This window comes from Vulpes lagopus, chromosome 5, assembly GCF_018345385.1.
Source record: "Vulpes lagopus strain Blue_001 chromosome 5, ASM1834538v1, whole genome shotgun sequence".
NCBI classification, from domain to species: Eukaryota; Metazoa; Chordata; class Mammalia; order Carnivora; family Canidae; genus Vulpes; species Vulpes lagopus.
In genome coordinates, this window is record NC_054828.1 from 46,921,290 (window position 1) to 46,941,456 (window position 20,167).

Here is a 20,167-nt window from a genome sequence, read left to right on the forward strand (position 1 = left end):
GAAATGTGGTTTGTATTTTTGGTTAATGACTATTTACTAGAAAATCTGGAGAAAATGTTGGAATCTTGACAGAACCATATCTCCCTCAATACAATTTTTTCTTTAAAAACATTGGTTAACTTTTGATTACTGTGATAAAGGACAGGAATAGTAAAATGAAAATTTGCTGGTAACTCTACATCTCTTTTTAGTATGGCTCAGATACTATGTATTACTACATCTTTTCCAGAGCAGTAGCAAACTGAAAAATCTAATTTGAGTTTTACTTCCTTTCTTCGTCATACCGTCTGGTAGAGGTACAGATGAATAGGAAGCAGAGAGAAAAATCTGAAGTATAAAAGCCTTCAATCTAATTAACTTTTAACTATAATGTTTAAATATATAATTTACCTCATATATGACATTTGAAAAAGATGTTGATTATTATAGACATTTAATGTTGTAAAATACATGCTATCTGCTAATGAATGGGTGTCAAGAACTGTGAAGGGTTTGAGAGTTTTACTGTACTTGTAAGCTAACAAGTTACGAAGTTAACAGTTTCATGCTGGTAGGAGACATGAGACTCCAGAGTCAGAAACAAAAGACAGTTTATTACTCATAGTAATAACAGCTGGAGTGTCAATTTTTGGTGGGGGGCATTGATTTCCAAGCACATTCCCACGGGGTGATATAAAGAGGGTCTGAGGATACCTGCACACTCAGTGGGCTATGTAAAAGATAGGAACTCTGAGCTCAGGGAGCTTTAAATCTTTTCAAGTGGGTGGGAAGTCTGACTGGTTTGGTCAGTGGAGCATGCAACTCTTGATCTTGGGGTAGTAAGTTTGAGCCCCACATTGGACATAGAGATTACTTACCAATAAAATCTTAACAAAAAAAGAAAACAAAGCTTTTCAACTGGCAGTAAGCATGCCGGACTTGTGCTTCAGAGGGAGATGGTATCTGGCTCCAAGAGACATTGTTTGCCTCATGGCAAAAATTCAAGAGACCCATAGAATCTTCCAACAATGAGTCTGAGTGGAAATTTTTGCTTAATAATTATCTTATTCATAATGCAAATTAATAATGTAAATAAGATCACAAGAAATGTTTAAAATACTTGAGAGAACCAAGTTTAAATATTTTACTTTTTAAGCACTTAATAATGTACAATTTAAGAAACTTCCAAAATTTTACATTATTGAAAATAAATTAAGGACTTTTACTTAGGATCACTGCTGTTACACTACATGTTTTTGAAAGTAATAAAAGTTTACTGTGGGAATACTTTGAGTTTAAAACTCTTAAATAACTCATACTGTCTTTCCTCTTTTTAATCTGTATAGGGAGATTTTAATCTGTATCATGCCATGAAAAAGTTTAGATGTGAAAAATAGAGGGTTTTTTTTTTTAAGTAAAAAGAAAGTTTCTTATTGTTTACACCAAGCCAAAGTGAACCATTCTGAGAGAACCACCATCTCCAATTTCCTGAAAGTAAACAAATAAAAACAATTAAAATCATGTTGAAGTAGAGAACAAACAATAATTAACTATCTTTAATATTTTAATTTAAATATCATAAAATATTGAAACAAATAAAATAGTTTAAAATGCACTCAAATATATGTCCATAAGAACAGTGTATTTATTTTACTGTTAAAATATTGACACAGTGCTAATAAAATTCAGCAAAGACAAATAACATATGAAGCATAAAAGGCAAAGAAGGGAAAGGTAGGATGTTAATTGAAATTTGGGAGTACGTGAAGACTCCTGCAATGAAAAGTTGCAAACTGTGGATCGTCATTTGTGGTTCTATTACCTATTTGATTTTATAATACTGTCTGTTCTCAAAAGTCTGATGTAACATGTATTTCTTCATTTTGGTGTTTTACTGAGTATTTTTAAGTGGCTCTTGAGGTATGTTTCATAGAAAAGATCATGGTTTTCTAAGTCCTTCATAAAATTTTATGAAGTTCCAAAGAGATGCAAAGACTTCATTCATTTCCCATTTTTTTACTTTCTTTCACCCTCTTGCCTCCAACCCCATTAAGTATAGATAATTTTATGATAGGATTCTGAAAGTTGGAAGATGTTTAAACATAACACCAGAGGTGAATGATATTATTTGAAAAACAGTATAGTGGGGACATTTTTGAAAGTTTGGAGATAATCTACTTAGAGTTAGAAGGTAAAGGAGATTGTGATTAGTACTTAAACTAACATAATTGGAGTCATTTATGTAAAAAGTGTAAAGTTATTCCTTATTTATATTTGAAAGTTCCTTTTAGTAAGAGGAGCTTTTCAGAAATTTGTCATTTCTAGAAGAAAACAGGTATGGGGTTGGCAAGTAAGGGAAGCATGTATGTATGCATGTGTCTGTCGATTCTGATGTACACAAAATTAAAAAAAAAAATAAAACCTAACCTGGAAAAACAGGTAACAAGAGAATGAGTAATTTAATATTGCCTGAGGCTTGTGTGTGTGTGCTGGCAAGTTCAGGGGTTTTAGGTAGCTTTGAATTTTAAAACAAAAAAACGTTGAAAGCACCAGCATTTTAAAAAACATAAGTTCCAATTCTTGGCTTATAAACTACTGTATCAAAAGTCTATATCCTACATCAGTAGAATGGTCATCAAAATACCTGGATTTAGCTTTTGGTCTTGTTCACTAACTGGCAGAGATCCTAGGTAAATTACTTCATTTTCCTAATATCCAGTTATAATTATTGCTGGAAGGCCAGATTTTGCATACTTGAAGTATCTGGTTCAGCCATATTCTTGATGTATATATAGCATCTTATGTTAAGAATTACATTTTAAAAAGTAGGAATCTCAGAATTAACTTCTTAAGAATCTCCCAGGACTTAAAAAAATCTTTTCCTTTGAAGGGGTTTCCTTAAAAAAATCATCCTATTTTTAAAAGACTTACTTCAGGACATTTCCAGGATTTCCAAGATAATGTGTTCTATGCTAAATAACATTGACTTGTACTTATTTAACTTAAAGGAATATTTTGATGATTAATGAAATAATGTATTTTTGTATACTCAGTCATTTAATTAGTATTTAAAATAAAGTATATTCATTAAATGGAATTTGGAACACAGAAAAGTAAAAATTTACCCTTATTTCCACCAGTCACATAAAACTGTGGTTTAACATGTGTTTGCTTCCAGTTTCTTTTTTTCCCCAAGTTTTGTTTTTTTAAACGTAGCTGAAATCATATTTTTTATGTACATACATATATATATGTACACAATTCTATATATTTTAGAGGGTTTTGCTCACTGTGAACACTTTTTTCAATGTTTCCACAGTCTTTGTTTTTAATGGTTAAATGTTTTATTTATTTATTTATTTATTTATTTATTTTTGGTTAAATGTTTTAATCTATTAAATACTATAGCTTTACTAAACTGTTCCTTATTTTTTGGTTAAATTTATGTTGTTCCCAATTTCCTCTTTTTTTTTTTTTTTTAATAAACAACTCAGTGGTAGACATGACTTTTTTTGTGGTAGACATTATTTGGCATGAAATTTTTTCTTTCTGTGTTTAGGATTATTTCCTTGGATAGAGTTGCAGAAATAGAATTATTGGAACAAAGCTTTGAACTTTTAGGCCTCTAGATAAACACTGTAGAAGTGGAAGCTTTGCTTTGTTTCTTTCCTAGTTTGAGAGGAGGTGACTTTGTTTGGTAATAGGAAATACCGTTTCAATGCAGGATGATCTTCATCTTATTATGCGGAAATTGTGCTCACCCTTGACTGAATGGCTACATGTTAATTCCCGTAATAACTTACCGCAATGCAAGGGTTTTCCCCAGACCCTCATTTGATTTCAACATATAGTTGTGTGCATTTTTCTAAGTCACACCCTATTGCTGTTACCTAATCCTAAGTGATCGCAGGCCACTGTTTTTAAATGTACATAGACTTCCATAAGCAAATTCTGTAAACAAGTGAAACTTTGCTTTGATACAAACTGGATTTTTGGCCTGTTCCTCACTTAATTAATATAGACCTTCTCTTAAATACTAAGTGATCATCTCATTATTTTACATTAGGTTTCCCCTCATGATCTCTTTCAACATTTCTGATTTGGTTCAACAGTAATTAAATCCCAGAAGTATACTATTTTAGAGACAGAAGAAAGTTTCCTAATTTGCAGTCCTTTCATTTTACAGATAAGGAAACCAAGGCTCATGTATGTTATGTGTTTTATCCAGAATTACTCAGTTAGTGGAAGAACTGAGATTAGAATTTAGTTTTTATTTCTCTGTGAAGTGCTTTTTTTCACTACAGATTTTTTTTTTTTTCACTACAGATTTTTAATGTAGTGATGGGGAACATGTGTTCCACAGGCTACTTTATGATTAACTCCTATCATTGCCTTTTCCTGTCCTTTAAGGCTCTTGTTTACAGCCATGCTAGAAGCCCACTTCAGTGTGACAGGATATATTCTTTTTTCTTCTTTTTTTAAAAAAAATTATTTATTTATTTTAGAGAGAGTGCACATGTGGTGGGGGGCAGAGGGAAAGAATCTTTAAGCAGACTCTGGGCTGAGCATGGACCCCTCCCCCGCTACTCCCCACCTGGGGCTCCATCCCACTACAAATGAGATCATGACCTGAGGCAAAATCAAGTCAGAGGCTTAACTGACTTGAGCCAATGCAGTTGTCCCCAGGACATGCTTTCTTGAGCAAGTTGTCCAGTTACTCAAGTTTCACTATTGACTGTTAACTCTGCTTCTTGCATATTTGGTATCATATAGGGCTTTCTTTCTTCCAAGATTTTATTTATTTGAGAGAGTAAGAGAGAGCACAAGCAGGGGAAGGGGCAGAGGGGGAGGGAGAATCAGACTCTCTGCTGAGCCCCAATGTGGGGCTCCATCCCAGGACCCCAAAATCATGACCCAAACTGAAGGCAGATGCTTAACCGACTGAGTCACCCAGGTGCCCCCAGGGATTTCTTTTTAATCGGTATTTCAGAATTGTGCTTGATGCTCTTTCTATAAAATGAAATTTTAAATTAACTATAATGTAGCAGTTGTCAAAGGTTGGCTTGAGGCTTCTGATACTTAAGAGACACAGGTTAATAGATAAACTAATTATCTAATTTTCCAACTTGCTCTGTTAAGTAAACCATCAGAAAGGAATGTACTTGAAACATGTCCTCTCACCTTTCCACAGAACTGCCTTCACTGAGTTGTGATTCAGTATAATTTCAGCCTTTATAGAAGGCTTATAATGAAAACGTCTATGTGAATAGGATTTCTTTTTCAAAACGCTACTTGAAGACCTGTTTAGTTTTCTATCACAAGCATTCTTGAGTGAGTCCAGTGCTAGGAGAATATTTCCATCCAATTGAATTTACTATTTGCATACTTTAAACAAACAATTAAGTCAGTAAAGACAATAATAATGAATGGTGTTTTGGAGTTTATAAAATGCTTTCACATTACTTAATTTGACATAGCAGTGCTGTAATATTATTGGATATAACTATTCCCATTTTGCAGTTTAGGAAATAGGTACAAAGAGGTTGTGGCACTGAGGACGTAGTGGAACAAAACTAGAACTGAGATAGTTTATTTATTCTGCATTCTTTCTTTTTAAAAAAGGTTATTTAAATTCAATATAGTTAACGTATATTATTGGTTTCGGGTGTAGAATTTAGTGATTTATTAGTTACATATAATACCCAGTGCTCATCACATCACGTGCCTTCCTTAATGCCCATGATTCACTTCCCCCATCCTCTCTTTTCCCCTCCAGCGACCCTCAGTTTGTTTCACATTCTTTCTGTTTTACCATGAGGTGTCCCAGAGTAGACCTATTTCCCTTTCTTGACTTAGTCTCCCCAAATTCAGAGCTAAACTCCGTTTTCATTTGTATGTAACAGCCCAGATATTCAAAAACATCTCTTATTTTGCAAGTTTTAATTGATTTTTGCTTTGTGTAATTGTTTTTTAGATATATGTAAAATAATTTTGTGAACTCTGCCTCAAATCTTTAAGAAAGCAGATAGGTCTACTAAAGATAAGATAAATTGACTCTGTCTATGAAGGATTGATAACTGTATTATGGCTATGTTGGCACTTTTGTTTTCTACCTAATAGTTTATCTAACTCTCCTCTTTAGGTAATATGTTGATATGCTTAAAAAACATAAAAAAAATTATCCTTCGGAGGAAAGAAGGATGAGAATTGCACTTATCCTATCTCAACAAATATTTGAAAATGTTGTTATCCATCAAGTAGATTAATCAACTTTATGATAGTAGTATCAATGAGCACAAAAATTGCTCCTTTTATCACACTTTTAGAAATTACATAAATATATTATATGCAATAATTATATAAGGTGCTCTTTATTAATGAGGATGATTGTCAATATGTAAGTATGTTGATGTATACATGTATGTATATTATATGTAAATATATGTATAACATAAATATACATGTAAGTATATGAGTATATGAATATATGTATGTATATATATTTATATTACATATAAATGTATATGTAAATGTGTGTGTGTATATATATATATATATATTCTCAATATTTACATATTGACAATATAGAGACACACACAGATACACTCAATGTTCTATATGTACTGCTGCTGTCTTCTGGCTGGGATCAACCTTCCTGAATGATAGAAGGGCCAAAAGAGCAATATAAACAGCAGATTGGTATATCTGTCATAATTCTACATTAAAAGAATGAGTTTCTGGCATTTCTAAGATTTTTTCCAGACAGTATGCCAGTGAATAGTACAGGCCAGACAATATAGGTATATGACTACGTGATTTATTACCTATTTGTCTATGACTAAAGTCAGTGGTAGGGAACAGAGGTATGCGCTATACCTAGAAATGTATTCCAACATGCAAACCCAAGTTTAACTCCTTTCAAATTTGTCTATTAAAGTTTAATGGAGAACTCAGATTCTTTTCTTCAGCTTTTGTCAGTACAAATCCTTCCCAGGATCCAGGATTTGGCTTCCAGGAGCCAGCTAGACCTCTAGTGGTTTTCTTTCTTTCTTTCTTTCTTTTTTTTATTGTGGTGAAATATACATAATGTAAATTTTGCCATTTTACCTATCTGCGAATTTTCTAATTTGTTTTTTTCTTCACTATGGTTGATTCTTAACTATATCTTGGTTAAGATCTGTTTAAATGTGTTTCTAAAAATAGTTCTGGAGAATCTTCCTAAAGTGTACTATATCAGAGAACAATCTATTAAATTGCAGGGCATCTCAGGTTATTAAGATAATTGTGAAGATGGTCTATAAACTTTAAAAGTGAGGAGGAGTTAAGCAATTGTGGAATTGCCTTCCTTTTGCAAAGTACAAATTATCAACATTTTTTTGTTTTCAGAAAGATTAATATAATTACTCTTCAGATGGTAGTTACTTCAAATTAAGATATGGGACATAATTCCCTTTTCAGGTTTTCCACAAAAGAGAATATGAACAAGGAAGTCTGAAGAATAAACTTTTCTTGAGAAGTTGTAAATAGGCACTATTACTATATTATCTGAGAAAATTGTAGCTATTATAGTAACAAAGGTTTTGACAGCCTGCTAATTCAAAATATCAGAGAACTTTATACCCTGGATCCCTCTATATATTACCCAGTAGATTCTACCCACAAAATTTTCTTAGAATTGAAGTCCATATTCTCATGAGGCCTAAAGCTTAGCAATGGTTAAAATAAGCAGGGATTTAAAATAGTGCCATTCTTTCCTTTAACCAGAAAATAACTTTAGGCCTGAGCAGAATATGAACTTTAAGAAAAGTGTTTGGGTAAAAGTCCCCTGGTGATGGATGGAGACAGACTGATAAATATAGATAGATATTACACTCATATTATTATAGATTGTTATTTCTTTTTTAAGATTTTATTTATTTATTAGAGAGAGAGAGAGCACGAGCATGAGGGAGAGGCAGAGGTAAGAGGGAGAAGCAGACTCCCTGCTGAGCAGGGAGCCTAATGCAGACCTCGATCCCAGGACCCTGGGATCATGACTTGAGCCAAAGGCAGATGCTTAACGAATTGAGCCAACCAGGCACCCTGTTGTTTTTTATTTAAAGATTTACTTACTTACATTTTTATTTATGAGAGAATGCACACACAAGCAGGGGCCAGGGTAGAGGGAGAGGGAGAGAATCTCAAGCAGACTCTGCTGGGCACAGAGCCTGATGTGGGGCTTGATTTCACTACCCTGAGATCATGACCTGAGCCAACATGAAGAGTTGGCCGCTTAACAGGCTGAGCCACCCAGGTGTACCTATATGTTATTTTTAACACAGAGACACCCTAATATAATGGAATACTTAATATCTGTGCATTTCATTATATGTATATTTGGGGACAGGGGAATATTGTAAGCAAATATTAAACTGTAGTTAATGCTGTGCATGCTAAAGTGGCTTAAAGGGGTGAAGACACTTTGAAGTGTATCAGAATACAAGATGGATTGATAGAAAGATTGGTTGGTGGACAGATACATGATAAAGCAATTACTATAGAACAATAACTGTAGAATCTAGGTAGTGGTTATGTGGATGTTTACTATACAATTCTTACAACTTTTTTCTATATTTGAAATTTTGCATAGGAAAAGTTAGAAAAAATTGTGTACGGTATTTAAGTCTACAGAGGTATAGTTTGGTACAATGAACAATTATTGACACCTACAGTATACCAAAGTGATATAACAGGTGTTAGAGTTATATAATAGTGAAATGACTCATGCACTCTGGGTGGCGTGTAACAGGAAATGAAATTGGAGAGGAAGGCATGTTAGGTAACAGAGAGTTTTATATACCATAATACGGAGCTTGGACTTTATCCTGTGGTGTTTTAGACATGGGAATGTTAGGTAGATCACTCTCACAGCTTTGTGGAGACAAGATTTGAGGTGGTGGTGGCAGTGGTGGGGCTAGACTAAAGATGAGGATATTAATTAGGAATAGTATACCCGGCACAGATGATTAAAACCTGAATTATAGTGGGGCTAGATTCTAGAAATATTTAGGAGCAGTAATCAATAGAACTTGACAATTAGTTTTATTAAGTGTGAGTACGTTATAGGGAATCAAGAGTGACAGATACCATATAAGAGAATGGGCAGGTTTGGGTTTAGAGGGTAAGACAATGAGTTTGGTTTTGGATATGTTATGTTTCAGGTATGTTAAAGTAACCATAGATGAAATCACTCATGCTAAACCCCACATGAGCAAAGCAGAACTTAACTAAGTTATGCTTGGCCCTCCCAGAAAAGAAAGGCTTAGGTCAACTAGTTAGTGCTTGCCTGCTTAGCACAAGTTACCTAACCCTGCACCAAAACTTCCCTTTGCTCCATAAAAGTAACCCTGCTTTAACCTATTAGCAAATGCCCAGTATAACATCCTTGTTCCTGTTGCCTTTGTACTATAAATCTCTTTTGCCTTGGGGCACCTGGGTGGCTCAGTCAGTTGAACATCCCACTCTTGATTTTCACTCAGGTCATGATCTCATGGGTCATGGGACTGAGCCCCAGCTCAGGCTCTGCACTCATCGGGAAGGCTGCTTGAAGATTCTTTCCCTCTTGCCCTTCTCCCTACTCACGCTCACCCACACTCTCTCTAAAATAAAATAACTAATTGAAAAAAAATATCTTGCTTTGTACACTTTTTTGGACTTCCTTCCTGTCTACCAGATTGGATGCTTCTTGATTCATGAATCATTTGACTAAAAGCTTACTAGGTCAGTAAATTGTGAAAATTTTCTTTTAACAGATGTTATTTAGTCAAAACGATATTCATTCATTCATTTGTATTTAACAGAATTTGATAAATACTGACTACAGAATTCCATACCTGCTACTAGTAAGATGGTGAGCAAAAGGGACACAAGTATTGGCTTTAAGAACCTTAGAGTGTAGTAAGAGAGACAAACCCGAAGGTATAATAAAAAGTGACATTTATGGTGGTAGGAGAAGCACAGGATGATATGAAACTTCTCAGAAGGAACAACTAACAGTCTGGCAAATGGTTTTGCAGGAACAGGTTATATCTGAAGTCTGAAGGTTGGGATGGAGTCTGGGCTGGATACAACAATTATGTCTCTCTGTTACTAATTCCTGAGAGTTGATAAAAAATGTCAATATTATAGAATTGTTTAAGAAAAGGCTAAAAGCTGGTAAGTCATAGAAGGAGATAGAAAGAGCAAGGTAGAAAAATTAATTGAGTGTTGTGTAATGGACGCTGAATGTCAAGATTAAGAGCATAGTCAGTAGCAGTGTTAGCATAGAAAGCTCTGATGAATTAAATCGTAGTAATTGGTTTGGCAATTTGGAGGTCACTGGTGACTAAATGGAAGCAGTTTCAGTTAACTGGTATTTAGTTAAAAGAAAGGGCCAAGACTTCTAGCATAAGACAAAAGAGCTGCAAGACAAAACACAAAGAGATGAAATAAAACTTTTTATCTTAATTTTGAATTAATAAGAAACATCAGTTAAAACTTTTTTTCTTTTAAAAAATTTGTATTTGTATCCACTGAAAAAGTCTTAAAGCTATAAAACCCTAGAGAAAATAGTAGAAATGGAGAAATAGTAAGTTCCAAATCTAAAGCAGGAAATGTATGAGTCTGTGACATCTTGCATCATAAAAGTAAAGCTGCCAAAGACTAATTGGGCCATATCAAAAGGACAAAGGAACCAACACTGAAGGGAGACAATTGGCACATCAAAACCAATAATGACTTCCAAGGGATTGAAACACATCAAGTACCTAAAAATCCATGAGTTCTTAGATTTTAATCTCTCTTTTTTATTGGGTATGTGGAGGTTGTTGGGCTACCAACTCATTACTTTAAACCAGGGGTCAGAAAACTGTGGCCTATGCCCCAAATCTGTTCCACTCCCAATTGTAAGACTACAAGCCAAGAAGAGTCTCAGAATGAATCAGTTACTATGGTAATCCACTATGAACTTTAAATAAAATTAGGAGACTTTCTCTGACTCACACCTCACCTTTTTGAAATTGGTATAATAGGTCATTGATATTTCCTCAAAATGAACTTAGATATGTTAATAGCAGAATATGAAGAAGGATCCCACATGGATTACTTATAAAAATTATACATAAAAATAATAAAAGTGAATTGAATGACTTTGTCATTATTATAAACCTTTAATTTTTAAACTTTTAATTATGGTGCAATCTTGGCATTTACAACCATGTGGATGAAGCTAGAGTGTATTATGCAAAGTGAAATAAGTCAGAGAGAGACAAATACCATATGATCTCACTCATATGTGGAATTTAAAGCAGAAAACAGATGAACATAAGGGAAGGGGGTAAAGAAAAAAAAGGAGAGAGGGAAACAAGCCATGAGAAACTCTTAACGATAGCGAACAAACTGAGGGTTGATGGGGGGAGGTGAGTGGGAGATGGGCTAGATGGATGATGGGTATTAAAAAGGGCACTTGGGATGAGCACTGGGTGTTGAATGTAAGTAATGAATTCTACTCCAGAAACGAATATTGCACTGTATGTTGACTAAGTGAAATTTAAATAAAAACAAATAAACTTTAAATTTTGGGTAGTTTCAAACATACACAGAGTAGAGAGGATAGTATATGTAAACTACTATTTTACCAGTCACCCACCTTCATCAAATATCAACTCTTTGTAACTTTAATCCATGTATATCTCTCCAACTTTTCTCCCCACCGTATTATTTTGAAGCAAAATCTACATATATAATTTAATTTGTACATGTTCCATTATATACAGTTTTACTTTTCAAAAATCACTATTTTAGTATTATAGTCTTGAAACATTGAAAAGCTGAATAGTTAATTAGGAGATTTTGCAGTTAATGTTTACCAGTAGGCATCTTTTTCTGCGTTCAAAATAATCACATATAGTATACTTTTCTATTGGAATTTAATTGTCTAATAATAAACAGTAAAAGGAAGTGTTTTACCTGTTCTTCGCAGTCTTCTCTCATTTCTCCTTTAAAAATAAAATATGACATTAATTATCTAATTATCTTCAATTTAATAAAGGTCCTTAATGAGAATTGTTAACAGAACCTTTTAACATATCCTTGGTAGAAAGAGAGGAACTTAAAATAATCCTAATTTAAACAAACTGAAATACTGAAAACTCAAGAGATAGCAATAGCCAACACTCAAAAAGTATGAAAGTACCAGTGATTCTCATACATACTTTTAGGACTAATATCTGCACTGAAGTCAAATGAGTAGACTGTGCCTCCATTTTTCCTTCTGTTCTGATACCTTAAAACTTACATGGCAAGTAAGTTTCATCTAAGTGCCAATTCTAGTTGATTAGTGGTGGTTACCTAGAGAACTGTGTTGAGAAGTTTTATGAGGCCTTTTTTTTTTCCTCTGTGGGAAAGAATATTGTATTTGATTATTGCTCTCATAGCAGCGATATACCTGCTGGCCCTGGTATAATATATGAAATGATGCTTTTAAAAGAAACATCTTTGCTTAAATTTAAATGCCATTAGGCCAAGAGGAAAGCTATGATAGTGCTATAGTCTAATTTCTCATTATTGATAGATATTAGGTAGACATTAATTTGCACATTCTCACCCTTGAGACAAGTAATATTGTATATATAATTGGTATTTATAATTATCAGCTATGTTTCTTTTATAGCACTTAGTGCATACATGCATAAACCACTCATTTGGCATTATGCTTATGTTGACTTATTATTTATTTCCTTTATTTAGTCTGCCTTCCCAAGTAGACTATGTTTTCTAAAGCTCAGCAGCAGCATCTTACCGTATTCCTCCCTGTAGTCCTAGCATCAAGAAATGCCTTGATGATGATTGTATTTCTATAAAAATATATTTTACTTGTCTGACATTAACTTAAAATTACTTGCTATTTTGAGATATTTTTATGTAGACTGGGATGTCTGGTTTATATAGTTCAAAATTAGCTAGTTAGCTATATGACTAGCTATATATAGTAATATACATATACCTACATAGTTCAAAAATTGCATAACACTTCTAATATAATATGGAATCATGCTGTGAAATCTGGATTGTAATGCTTTCATAGGACATCTTAATTTCTTAAAAGAGTAGATGGTTGATTCCTTTAGGTAGGTAAAAGTTTAGGGGCACCTGAGTGGCTCAGTGGTTGAGCATCTACCTTTTTGGCTCAGGTCGTGATCCTGGAGACCCAGGGTCGAGTCCCACATCGGGCTCCCTGCATGGAGCCTGCTTCTACCTCTGCCTATGTCTCTGCCTCTCTGTGTTTCTCATGAATAAATAAATAAAATCTTAAAAAAAAGTTTAAATCCTACAGTAAGATGGTTATTCTCTTAAAGATCTCTAGGAGTGTAAAAATTATAATAGTCTCTCTCAGAAACTTGTTCAACATTCTCTCTTCCCAGTAGTCAACAAATATTATTATGACTAAACAAAACTAAAAACCAAAAAACCCTACCCTGCTTTAATTTGTTTTTTAATCTTCCTTAGACCTTAAAAACAGCCCAGGGTACTTTGTGTAGTTTTAAATAGAAATCGTTATGTCTATACTCTTGATATTTTTTAAGCTAAATATTTCAAAAATTGAACACTAAATTTCATCATGCTAGTCATTATCCATCTTCCTTGAATCCCTGCCAATTTTTTCATGTAAATAAAATGAACTTCGATGGCAGAAGGGTTAAGATCTAAAAATCTAGATTCTAGATGGACGTCTAAAGAGATTGGTGTAATGAAGTGATTGCTTCTGAGTCTGTTATGTTACAGTCTTTTAAATATATATCACTGCTGTTTATTTTTCTCATAAAAGCCAGTAGTTACTGCTTCATTTAGTTTCTTGTCAACTCGAAGAGTCCCCATCTCTTAACTATATTTGTCTTAGTCACGATGGGGGGCCCCATTAGGTAAAGGGCCAGACAGTAAATATTTCAGGCTTTGCAGGCCAAGAGGCAAAACTGAAGATATTATGTAAGTATTTATAAATCAAGAGAGAAAAGTTCTATAAGTTTTTAGTGATAATGCTCTGCATCACTTGCCATCAGGGAAATACAAATCAAAACCACAATGAGATACCACCTCACACCAGTGAGAATGGGGAAAATTAACAAGGCAGGAAACAACAAATGTTGGAGAGGATGCGGAGAAAAGGGAACCCTCTTACACTGTTGGTGGGAATGTGAACTGGTGCAGCCACTCTGGAAAACTGTGTGGAGGTTCCTCAAAGAGTTAAAAATAGACCTGCCCTACGACCCGGCAATTGCACTGTTGGGGATTTACCCCAAAGATTCAGATGCAATGAAACGTCGGGACACCTGCACCCCGATGTTTCTAGCAGCAATAGCCAAACTGTGGAAGGAGCCTCGGTGTCCATCGAAAGATGAATGGATAAAGAAGATGTGGTTTATGTATACAATGGGATATTACTCAGCCATTAGAAACGACAAATACCCACCATTTGCTTCAACGTGGATGGAACTGGAGGGTATTATGCTGAGTGAAATAAGTCAATCGGCGAAGGACAAACAGTGTATGTTCTCATTCATTTGGGGAATACAAATAATAGTGAAAGGGAATATAAGGGAAGGGAGAAGAAATGTTGGGAAATATCAGGAAGGGAGACAGAACATAAAGACTCCTAACTCTGGGAAACGAACTAGGGGTGGTGGAAGGGGAGGAGGGCGGGGGGTGGGGGGGAATGGGTGATGGGCACTGAGGCGGACACTTGACGGGATGAGCACTGGGTGTTTCTCTGTATGTTGGTAAATTGAACACCAATAAAAATTAATTAAAAAAAAGTTTTTAGAGATAAAATTAAAATTATAATTGAGTATTTTGTGTTATATACACCTAATGAGAATGTGGTGATATCATTTAATTGGGGTTCAAAGTTAGTGTTATCTCTTATCAAACTCAACTGCAAATGTTCTGTTAATACTAATCTCAGTTGATATTTTGCATATTTCACCTTTGAAAATGCCCTTTCAAACTGGTAAGTACTACCAGATACTGATACCACCTATCAGCAGCACTGTATTTTGTAGAATTCTGTTAGATTCTTCTCTCGATGTTTGCCTTTTGGCATGTCATTACATTGCAGATTAATCATTTCCAATTGCTGGTTCCAGGCACCTCCCCAATTACACAGTTGATAGATTTTTGAAATATGGAAATTTCCTTTGCATTTGTATTTAGGTCTGAAAAATGCTCCTGGAATTAGGGAGACCACTTGTTCTGATATTCTGGGACTAAGTGGTTTCCCAGGATTTGTGACACAAATTGCTAAAATTGGGACAGTTGTTTACCCTTATTAGAACTTAGTTTGAGATCAGAAAATATATCTACTTCAGATTTGTGTGGGAATACAGATCTCATTTCTTTTTTTTTTAAACTCTTGACAACCCAACTTGACATTACTTTGTAATTCAAACAATGTTAATATCTCTACTTCAGTAAAAATTCCATGTATTGTAACTTTTGCCTTAAAATTTTAGGTTTAGTTTGAAAAACATGATCAAATTCAAAACAAAAGCTGATTTCAAAAAGCCATTCAATTTGGTAATAGTGGTCAGTGATGGTTCTTTCTCATCCAGAAAAGCTTCAGTCTCAGAGTTTAGCTAAAAAAAGTCACTGCTTTAACAACTACGTTTTTGAACTTCTGCATAGAAGGGCAAGTCAGGATATTCACTTTCTATTTTCTACAAAAATTCACAAAAATTGAAAGTAGTAAAACTCACAGGCATGAATGAAGTTCACCTTTGACACTATTGGTTCAGTAACATATGATACATTTAAATATTTTTGGCAAGGTAACTGTTAAACATTTAAAATTTTTAAATTAATTTGATTTTAAAGAATAGATTTAAACACCTTCACTTTTTTAAATACCTTTTTACAAGCTTTGTAAATTTGTCTTTTTTCCTTCCACATATATTATCATAATCAGTTGTAACACATCTCAGCCAATTCCACTTTAGCTTATGCTGAATTAGAGGTTTCTCAACTTTGAAAATATTCTTGCCTGAAATTGTTTTAAACAGACTGTGCATAGAGGCTAATTCTTTTGTTACTTCAAACTTGGCTCTGACTCCTCAACTTTAGAAAAAAAGAAACAATTGAACAATAGACGTCTGTTGATCACAGAAAGCCACTTGAAATCATCTTCCTTTATCTTAAAAAAAATAAACTATTAATGTTGCTCCCAGTGTCCTCAACTTTTTGAGCAAATGTATGTATTTGCCCAATGGCCAACAGTTTTAAGTATATTTTCTCTGGATACATTTCTTTATCTCATTCATTCATTCATTCATTCATGAGAGTCAGAGAGAGAGGCAGAAACTTAGGCAGAGGGAGAAGCAGGCTCTCTGCTGGGAAGCCTGATGCGGGACTCAATCCCAGGACCCGGGGATCACAATCTGAGCTGAAAGCAGGTGCTCAAACACTGAGCCAGCCAGGTGCCCCATTTCTTCATCTTCTATACTCAAACATGATTTAATTAACTCACCATCAGTAAATGGCTTTCCTTGCTTGACTAACACATGAGCCACTCAGAACCTTACTTTGGTCATACCTCATGTTTATTTTCTGCTAGTGAAGAAATTCTCCTATGATAAGACCTCTTCTGTAAATTTTCTACTTTTTCTCAAAACTGTTGCTTGCCCGTGGGCAGGGGATACTATGATGAGTCCTTTGGTAATATTGCTGTACATTGGATTCTTTTGAGGATAATAAGAGTGTCCTTGCATTATAAACCCAATGCTTGGCTTTCTAATTCAGTAACAAAAATCACACTCTACTGTGCCTGAAAAGTATGACATTTTAAGTCTGATTTTCTTTCCTTATTTTGATATGTTGGGTATGAACTGGTAATAAAAATAAAATAAAAAGCTGTGGTATGGCAATTTGTGTGGCACTTGAAATGCGGTGCATCTGTAATCATGTCACTGCAATTTGCATTATGCCAAACAGCCAGGTAAAGTGCTCTTCAGTTCTGACATTGTAGCATGAAAACAGCTATAAACAACATGGAAAAGGATGAGCATGGCTGTGCTCCAATAAAGCTTTATTTGCAGACAGTGAAATTGAATTACATATAATTTTCATGTGTCACAAAATATTGTTCCTTTGACTTATTCCAAACCATTTAAAAATGTAAAAACCATTCAGTTGTGGGCTCTACAAAAACAAGTGGCAGGGGGGCCTCGGTGGTTCACTCAGTTAAGCACCTGCCTTTGGCTCAGGTCATGATCCCATGACCAGGGTCCTGGATGAAGCCCTGTGTTGGGCTCAGGGGTCAACGGGGAGTCTACTTCATCCTCTCCCTCTCCTGTCTCTCCCACCACTTGCATGCTCTCCCTCTCTGCTCTCTCTCTCTCTCTCTCTCTCAAATAAATAAACTCTTAAAAAAAACAAAAAACAAGTGGCATATGGGCTGTACTTTGTGGATCTCTAGTCTAGATAGCCTTTTTTCAAACTATGGTACTATTACTTTTATTTTTTAACATTGATATCTATCAATTTTCCCTTTTTCTTATCATTTTAAAATTTATTTCTACTCAAATAAAAAAACCCTGAGTAATAGCTATTCTTTAAATGGAAGATAAATAACTTTAGCATAGCACCTAAAATACTTAGCAGAAAGCCTGGTACATTGCAAATGTTCAATGACTGTTTGCTTTACTACTGACACTCTTACTGAGATTGTCCCCTAATAATGGTAGAAAGATTAAGATTTAAAAAAAAGAAAAAAAAAAGATGCTTTCTACACATACACATACAAAACACTTTCTAGCTTGTTTTGGAATCCAGGACATAATCATGAGTCTTTTAAAATTGGGGTATGAAGGTTATAACTTAACTATATATAGACTGTGATAGAAATAAACTAAATTAATAAGATGAGAATTGCTTTGCAGAAAAGACTTGCTGATTGTATCCTGGTCTAATTAGTTTTATAAGAAAGATGCTAAATTATTGGAGAAATTCTTTCAGTATCTGATCAAGAAAATTATCAGTGTTAAGCTGACCCCTGTGATGTTTTTTTTTAAAAGAAATACTTGTGATCATTAGCCATTGTTTTAAAACCCTTACAGTGCATATCCATTAAGTCTTTCTGACTTGAACACATCCAATATTTCTGTTATTTCATCACAAATTTATTATATGAGCTTCCTCCCTAAGTTTAATGGGCATTATTCTTAGACTAGTATTACTCAGAGTATGGGATGAAGACTAATAACTGATCTGCAGACTATTTATTGTTGATCTGTTAACTTTATTAATTGTGATAGAAAAAAATTAGAAGCAATTATACTTTTATGACCGTTTGACAGGATAATTTTTTGTTTGTTTAACAAAATTTGGCTATTTTTATTTTTAAAATTTTACTACATTTTAAAAAGCTGATGTAATTGATATATAACATTATATTAGTTTTAGGTGTACAACAAAATGATTTGCTATATTGTGAAACGATCACCACAGTATGTCTAGTTAATATCTATCACCAGTTACAATTCTTTTTCTTTTTCCTGTGATGAGAACTTTTCATATGTATTCTCTTAACACCTTTCAGAAACACAATATGGTATTATTGACTATAGTCATCATGCTGTACATTATATCCTCATGACTTTTATAAATGGAAGTTTCTACTTTTTGATCACCTTCACTTATATCTCCCACCACCCCCATCTCTGGTAAACATTGATCTCTTTTCTGTTTGTAGGAGTTTGGGTTTTTTGTTTTTTGAGATTCCACATATGAGATAAACAGTATCTGTCTTTCTCTGTCTGACTTATTTTACTTAGTATAATTACCTCAAGGTCTATCTATGTTGTCAAAAATGACAGGCTTTCCTTGATTTTTATGGCTGAATAATATTCCCTTGTGTATTTATACCACATTTTATTTATTCAACCATTGACAGGCAGTTAGGTTGTTTCCATGTCTTGGCTATTGTGAATAATGCACATGGGAGTGCAGATACTTTTTCAAGCTAGTGTTTTTGTTTGCTTTGCACACATACAGAGAAGTTAAGTTGCTGGATCAAACAGCAGTTCTATTTTTAATTTTTTGAAGAATCTCCCTATTGTTTCTGTAGTGTATATTCCCACCAACAGTGCACAAGGGTTCTCCTTCCTCCACATCCTTGCCAACCCTTATTATTTCTTGTCTTTTTGCCAATAACCATTCTCACAGGTGATATCTCACTGAGATTTTGATTTGTATTTCTTTAATGATTACTGATATTGAGTACTTTTTCATGTGTCTGTTGGATATTTGTACGTCATCTTTAAAAATAATCTACTTAGATCTTGTGTCCATTTTTTAATTGGGTTGTTTGTTTGCTATTGAGTTGTTGGGTTCTTTATTTTGGATATTAACCCCTTATCAGATACATGATTTGCAAATATTTTCTCCCACTCAGTAGGTTGTCTTTTCATTTTGTTGATGATTTTTTTCTGTGCAGAAGCTTTTTAGTTTGCTGTAGTCCCACTTGTTTATTTTTGCTTTTGTTGCCTTTGCTTTTAGTGTCAGATCCAAAAAATTGTCTCTAAGATAGATGTCAAGTCTTTTACCATCTATATTTTCTTAAGGAGTTTTATAGCTTCAGATTTTATGTTCAAGTCTTTAATCCATTTTAGATTATTTTGTGCATGTAAGATAGTGGTCTATTTTCATTCTTTTATATGTAGCTGTAACAGTTTTTCCAGCACCATTTACTGAAGAGACTATTTTCCCCTTTATATATTCTTGTCTCCTATGTAAATTAATTGACCATATATGCTTGTGTTTAATTCTGGGCTCTCTGTTCTTTTCCATTGATCTATATTTCTGTTTTTATGCCAATACCATACTGTTTTGATTACTATAGCTTTGTAATATAGTTTGAAATCAGGAAGTGGGATACCCGCAGCATGATTCTTCTTTTTCAGGACTGGTTTGGTTTTTGGGGTCTTTCGTACTTCCATATAGATTTTTAAATTGTTTATTTAAAAATAAAATGACTTTTGAATTTTGAAAGGGGTTGTATTAAATCATAGATTCCTTTGAGTTGTATGGATATTTTAACAATATTCTTCCAATCTGATCATGGTTTATCTCTCATTTTATTTGTGTCACCTTCATTCTTTCATCAGTGCCTTATGGTTTTCAA

The 20,167-nt window shown here is 34.0% G+C and overlaps 1 protein-coding gene across 1 annotated transcript in view; it reads right to left on the reverse strand.

Annotated features, from left to right (window-relative positions):
• Positions 1 to 456: 456 nt before the first annotated feature.
• The window catches only part of LOC121490978 (WD repeat containing planar cell polarity effector), a 443,477-nt gene continuing 423,766 nt past the window's right edge, over positions 457 to 20,167 (reverse strand). The window contains exon 16 of the mRNA XM_041755267.1: positions 457 to 1,467. Within this exon, the coding sequence (XP_041611201.1) occupies positions 1,343 to 1,467 (125 nt within the window). The 3' untranslated portion in view covers positions 457 to 1,342. The remainder of the gene's footprint in view (positions 1,468 to 20,167) is intronic.